Here is a 7,293-nt window from a genome sequence, read left to right on the forward strand (position 1 = left end):
GTGTGGACTCTCTTGTGTCTGTTCAAGTCTCCATTATGAACAAATATTTTACCACAAACTGGACAACTAAAGCATTCATTCCCAAGAACTTCACTGTTTTTCTGTGAAACTAAACCTGACTTAGGTTGACTAGTTTCCGTCCAATCATCACTGTCTTCACTCTCAGAAGTGTCTGAAGTCTTGCCAGCACTGGCTGGTTTTGATACTCCACAGTCCTCTCCATCAGCTTCTGTTTTCATTTGTTCAGTTGAGCTGCTGGCTAGAGGCTCTGCCTCTCTGTTCTCCTCAGTTTGGCTTTGATGAAGCTGTGAGGACTGAGGTTTCACTTCATCATCTTCACTCTTCACAGGAACAGGAGTGAATCTGAACTTGGTGATATGAGCCTCCTCCAGCCCTTGAACATGCTCTCCCTCCTGACTGATGCAGAGTTCCTCATGTTCCTCTTTAATGTGTAGGAGCTCTGGGTCCTCCTGAAACTGGTCTCCATTCTGACTGATGCAGAGTGCCTCCTGTTCCTCTTTAATCTGTGGGGGCTCTGTGCTCCCCTGGTCCAGAATGGGGCTCCACTCCTGCAGCTTAGGGGAAACTTCTTCTTTAATGTCCAACAGTTGCTGGAAGTCAGGAGGTATGGCTACTCTGTGTAACCGCACTACAGGATTTAAATTAGTGGCCAGTAGTGTCCGATAGTGTTGCTCGATCTTTTTGGAACGAGAAGATTCTACCCTGATATCAGACTGAATGGTTAACTCGTTACACTCCATTTTCCTTCTTCAGAAGCAGTCAACTCAGTGGAGTGGGGAGATCTGAAGGTCTGGACTCAGGCAAAGAATCCTCCTTGTACTCTGATATCTTCTTTCAAACAGCCCAAATAATCTCTTCAACGGCCGCAGTTAGTCGCTAGCCCACCAACGTCGTTCAAAGCTCCAATAAACATTAGCAACATTAGCTTCACAGCTAACTAAACCAAGTCCATATTAAAGAGAGAAGCTTCTTCTTCCTCTCTCAGTGCTAAACGGAGCCGTATTGGCTCCTGTTTATATATTCGTGATAAATGTCCATAGGCCTACATACCGTCTGCTGCTGGTAATTACAGTTGTAAATAGCAGCTGACGATACCTGTGATGTGCCAGGCCTGTGTTATCGCAGCTGCGAATATACGAGCTAGCTAGGAGTTCCTGTGAGGTTTTTCAAAATAAAATAACGATTCTGCACAATTATCAGCAGACAGAGGCGATTGAAAAAGTATTATTTTCCACATTAAACCAATAAACTAAGCATTTAAATGAAGCTAAACAATACAAATGATGTTTCTGTATGACAATAACTGTTTCAATAACATTGAGAACATTTTTCTCAGTATCTAAATAGCCTAGATACATTTATATATTTTCCATATAAAATAAAAAGGTTCAAAACAAATAATCTTTTACAATCAACGTCACTCTTATATAAAAATAAATAAATCTAAATGAACAGTTGAACCAGTCAACGCCTTACTCTATCCAAAATAATTTTGCACATATGCAATCAAAAAATAAATGACAAATGGTCTAATTTTAAATATTACAAAACACAAACATTCCATCAATACAATTTCTAAACCTCGAAAGTAGCCTACCTGGCTCACAGGGTAAATCAAATGTAAAATTTTAAATGAAACTTTGTTGGTAACACAATAGCCTACTTATTGATATTCCAAACTGACTTTCTCACTTGCTCGCTCACTCACTCGCTCACTCACTCACTCACTCACAGACGATCCTGGAATTATTGGATAGATGAGCAGCCATGAAAACAGCCTGTTCTTAATCTTGGTAAGGCTCAGAGAGATGGTGGAAAATGAACGTCTCGAAATGGACTGAGTGTTTTTGGTTCATGCAGCAGCTACAGCAGATGTGATTATATGAATGGACACTAGAGGGCAGCCTTTCATAAGAGGAGTGATGGCCATGACTACCAATATGGCAACCAATATTTTTCAGCCAGGGAACTTGTTCCCATAGCTATGGATACGTTCATATCTTAGAAAAAGGCACAGTAATTGAAACAGACACATCCCACACTTGATTGAGTTCTATAAAACTTTGAAATTGTGGACTTTACATTCCTGCACTCTATAATTTTTTCTTGAGAATTAAGCAGATCTTTCTCGTTGTAAAGTAGGGCATGGCCATGCCACTCCTAAGAAAACAGTTTGTAGTGCTTTGTTCTGTTTTCACTTTAAGATTGATTTTGAGTCTGTGTTTACTGGATGTCTTGAAAGTCATACATGTTATCATGCATGGTTTCAAGCAATAGGAAAACTATTGCCACCGTTTGAACTAAATAGGTCTGATGTATTGGTTTGGGTTCAGTTCATAGGCTGTCACTCTTACTCTCCGTTTATTATTTGTACCCAATAATACAAAGGCTTGAATCTGATACATATGCATGATAAAGTAATGTTTAGTCAGCTTCTCTAAATGATAAAATGGCAAATAGCTCTAGACTTGGATGTTTGAATGAAAAACATGCAATAAACAGACATATTTTGAAGGCATTTTATTTTCAGAGAATAATTTTAGCCCTTTAGCGCTTCATATTGGTACTGTACAATTATACCAATCAACATTTGCATAATTGAAAAACAGTCAAAAACAATTGCACTCTTGTGGTATGATCTGAGTTGGTGAGAAGTCTGTTTCAACTTCAAGTAACATTATATTCAAGTCAACAACCGACTGCAGAGTCTGGGTCACATTCAACCAACACCACAAAGTAGATTTTCCTCTTTCAAACAAAAGCGAATTACACATCGGTTTACAAATACATGATTTTTAAAAACATTCTGAAGTGAGGGTGGACTGACCTAAACCTGATGCTTGGCTTCCTGAAGTGTGAATGGCATTAAACATGACATGAAAATGAGGTTTTAGTACCTGCATTGAGAGCATTTCTCAAGCAAACTTTCACAAAATCCAATCGAAAAGTGTAAAATGTAGCCTGCATCACCTAAATCTATCTATTTCACTAACATGAAAATGTTTTTTTTTGCCAATGAAAACCATGACCTGATTTGAGTATCAAAGTTATAAGAAAAAATGTCAACAAAAATATAATTTACATTATGTACACAAATACTGGGTCCTGCCCACAGTGTTTCTTTTGAGAGAGCAAATCTCTCATCCTATCAATGCACTTTACTGACAATCAATAACTTACGTACAAGACAGAGCGAGGAAATGTCTTAAATACTGAACTAGCCTACTATAATTTAGCCAAAATTATTCACATTATATTTACAAAAAAATATATATATGCAAATGTTGGACATTCCTGGAGTCCCACAAGAGATTCAAAAGCCTGTATATAAATCTATATGCGTACACATAAGTCCATTAGGAGTGGTATCTTAGTTTATTGTATTGCAGTGATTTGTCATTAAATGATGGCATGACCCCATGATGATGTCCAAGCGTCCGAGTCCATTGATCCCTACATGTGCCTCTTCATGTGAAGAGCCAGGTGGTCGGAGCGGGAGAATGCGCGTACACACAGGTGGCACTGGAAGGGCCGGTGTCCGGTGTGCTTGCGGAAGTGACGCGTCAGCTCGTCGGACCGGGCGAATTTCCAGTCGCAGCCTTCCCAGTTGCAGTGGTAGGGCTTTTCACCTGGAGGAGAGAGGAGATGTAAATGAGGATGCTGTGCGTAAACTGTGAAAATGAAGGCAATAGACTAACACCAAAATATGATAATGACTCCTAGCTGCATCAGCGTTTGCCAAGCTTACCTGTGTGTGTTCTTATGTGGGCTTTGAGGTGGGAGCTCTTTGTGTAGATTTTGCTGCAGCCGGGGAACTCGCAGTTGTGCGTTGCAGCGCCCCCTCTGGCCGAGGACCTGCGCTTCTGCTTGAGGCCTCCGCCGTCCTGCGCGTAAAACTCCAGCAGAGATGGCGAAGAGGGCGGTGTGAGCATCATCCCCTGCACAGACGACGAGTGATGCTGCTGGTGCACGCGCATGGGCTCCCTGGACAAGTTATACTGTCCCGGCGCGCCCCGGTGTACGTACTGCAGAGGATAGGGCGCGTTCATGTACTGGTTTTGGAGATGATGTTGGTGATGATTAGGAGGATGGTGGTGACGAGAGCTCATAGCAGAGTTAATTTGCACCACATGACAGTCCGTGCGTCCCTCAGGTGCAGCGCGCTGCATGGAGTGCGCACCGAACCCTGGCACTGCAGCAGGGGCGGTGGTTTGGCGGAGCGTAAAAGCCGCCGGGTGCACCGGCACGCGCATTAGGGGCTTCTGCTTGTACATCTGTCCCATAAAGTCCCCACCCGCAGCTGGCAGCATGCAGGACTGCTCCGTGGGCTCCGTTTTGATTTTGCATCCAAGCAAGGACGGAGGTGTGGCCACCTGGAGGTGAGTGGCGGCGAGTGGTTTCAAGGCTGTTTTCATCTGTTCAGTTGAGCTGCTGGCTAGAGGCACCCCCTCTCTGTTCTCCTCAGTTTGGCTTTGATGAAGCTGTGGGGACTGAGGTTTCTCTTCCTCATATTCACTCTTCACATGGACAATAGTGAATGGGAACTTGGTGATATTAGCCTCCTCCAGCCCTTGAAGCTGCTCACCCCCCTGACTGATCAAGAGCTCCTTCTGTACCTCTTTAATGTGTGGGGGCTCTGGGTCCTCCTGAAGCTGCTCTCCCTCCTGACTGGTCCAGAGTTCCTCTTGTTCCTCTTGAATGTGTAGGAGCTCTGGGTCGTCCTGGTCCAGACTGGGGCTCCACTCCTGCTGCTCAGCGGGGACCTCTTCTTTAATGACCAACAGCTGCAGCTGGAGGTCTGGAGGCAAGGCTTCTCTGTGTAACCGCACAGCGTCCAGCAGTTTTCCTTGTCGGTCGATTTCCTCCTCGTAGTCTGCTATCGTTCTTTCAAACAGCCCAAATATGTCTGTAACAGCCGCAGTTAGGCGCTGCTTGACCACCGCTCTCATCTTCTGGACTTTAGACATTTTCATTTTCACACAGTGACAGGAACTTTTCCTCCTGAACTAGCGTTATTTACTGAGAAACGTTATCATTAAAAGCTCCAACAGCTAACGTTAGCTTCACAGCTAAACATGAGCTGCTTCTTCTTCCCCTCAGCGTTAAACGGAGCCCCTGTTAGAGTTGATATTTTCCTGATAATATCATCCGCACACATACGAGTCTTCTGTTTGTAAATTAAACTTAAGGATATAACCGGGAAATAATACGGAACTGCTGCTATCAGGAACGTACACCCATGGATGTATTAGCGTACACCGCACAGTCGGCTGCCATCTTGCGTGACGTCACAAAAAGAGACACGTCAGCGCTTCTTCTTCTTCTGTTTGGTTTAACGGCGGTTGGCATCCAAAATGTTGCATTACCGCCTCCTTCTGGATCAATCCATCCAATGTTTCCCTACTTCATTAAAGTTTTGTGATTAATAGTCCAGTTTCTCCAAAAAAAAACGGACGAAAAACTCACCAACAGTTTCTTTCCCTCCACTGCTCCCACACATCCCATTAATATCCTTCAAACTGGCCTCCATTCGTCCCAGTTTCTGCAGTCCAATAGCCTACTAAGAACCCTGTGATTTCACAGTTGTGAGTTCTGCAGAGAAAGCTGATGATGATCATCACAGAGTCAACTGAAATTATGCAGAGCTAGAAAAAGAATCAAGATTAGCTGTAGATGTGGTTTCTTGACCAGTAGATGTCAGATGTCTCAACGTCAACACCGCGGTTCAGCAACTAGCCTATAGCCTATACCTGCCTCACCTCCAGCAAACCGAATAGCCTATATTTAAGTTTCTTCAAAATATATTCTAAGATTAATTTATTCTCAACTTTTTTCTTTTTGCCTATTAGCCTATGTGATATAGCCTAATAGTTTTCAGGTAATACCCCCCCCCCCCCCCCCCCCCTTCTTTTATCTATTCTGATCTGGATGCATCAGACACTGATGATCAGCTTGCTAAAGATTAAGACACTGGAAATCTACAAGACTCTGAAATGGCAAATTGATTGGATAAATCGGTCGGTATAGGTCAAATTTTGCCAATGAAATGAAAGTGACAATGAAGACCACTTGAGGCCCAACAAAAACATGTCCAGCACATCAGGTTCCTCAACAGAAGAAAACACCTAACAGAACACTAACAGTGAATTGTCTATTGTGAAATAAATATATTGCAGATCTTTACAGCCCTATAGGGATGAGGTTTCAGGACCAAACCCACGGCTGGTATATTATAGCCTGTAGGGCTACTAACCAGGGAATTTTAAACCCGTAAAGCATTAATATGTAGCCTATAGAGTGGACCCAATGTAATTTGACAAGCATAACAGCCTACCAGCAGCAGCAGATGCCATTATATGAATGGACATTAGAGGGCAGCCTTTCATAAGAGGAGTGACGAAGCACGGCAGGCAGCTGATTGGAGGCACCACACATGACATTATGGCAACCAATTTTATTAGATCCTCGAATGCTAAACAACCAGGACACTTGACTTGTTCCTATAGGTATGCCTACGTTCATATCTTAGAAAAAGGCACAGTAATTGAAACAGCCACTTCCCACATGATTGCGTTCTATAAAACTTTGAAATTGTGGAATTTACATTGCTGCACTCTCTATAATTGTATTGTCTTTACTTGAGATCTTTCTCCTTGTGAAGTATAAGGTTTGGCCATACAACTCTTAAGAAAATAGTTTGTAGTGCTTTGTTCTGTTTTCACTTTGTTAAGAATGATTTTGAGTCTGTGTTTACTGGATGTCTTGAAAGTTAGGCCCTACATGTTATCATACATGGTTTCAAGCAATAGGAAAACTATTCCCACCGTTTGAACTAAATAGGTCAGATGTATTGTTTTGGGTTCAGTTCATAGGCTGTCACTCTTACCCTCCCCTTATTATTTCTACCCATTATTACAAAGTCTTGACTCTGATATGCATGATAAAGTAATGTTTAGCTTCTCTAAATGATACAATGGCAAACAGCTCTAGACTTGGATGTTTGAATGAAAAACATGCAATATACAGACATATTTTGAAGGCATTTTATTGTCAGAGAATAATTTTAGCCCTTTAGCACTTCATATTGGTACAATTATACCAATCAACATTTGCATAATTGAAAAGCAGTCAAAACAATTGCACTCTTGTGGTATGATCTGAGTTGGTGAGAAGTCTGTTTCAAGTAACATATTCAACCACCGACTACAGAGTCTGGGTTACATTCAACCAACACCACAAAGTGTATTTTCCTCTTTCGAACAAAAGTGAATT

General features: G+C 42.3%; 2 protein-coding genes across 2 annotated transcripts in view; both read right to left on the reverse strand.

Moving 5' to 3' along the window:
- Positions 1-2,570: 2,570 nt before the first annotated feature.
- Positions 2,571-5,265, reverse strand: LOC310796589 (uncharacterized protein). Its single transcript, XM_083658798.1, has 2 exons — positions 3,770-5,265; positions 2,571-3,650 (listed from the first exon to the last, which is right to left on the reverse strand). Exons 1-2 carry the CDS (start codon positions 4,992-4,994, stop codon positions 3,475-3,477), a joined length of 1,401 nt encoding a protein of 466 aa, XP_083514924.1. The 5' UTR covers positions 4,995-5,265; the 3' UTR covers positions 2,571-3,474.
- A 1,803-nt stretch (positions 5,266-7,068) lies between these two features.
- Positions 7,069-7,293, reverse strand: part of LOC310796590 (uncharacterized protein) — a 2,731-nt gene continuing 2,506 nt past the window's right edge. The window contains exon 3 of the mRNA XM_083658799.1: positions 7,069-7,293. This exon is cut by the window's right edge and continues 804 nt beyond it. The gene's annotated coding sequence lies outside the window, so the exon portion shown is untranslated.

This window comes from Poromitra crassiceps (assembly GCF_964638095.1).
Source record: "Poromitra crassiceps genome assembly, chromosome: 23".
Lineage (NCBI taxonomy): Eukaryota > Metazoa > Chordata > Actinopteri > Beryciformes > Melamphaidae > Poromitra > Poromitra crassiceps.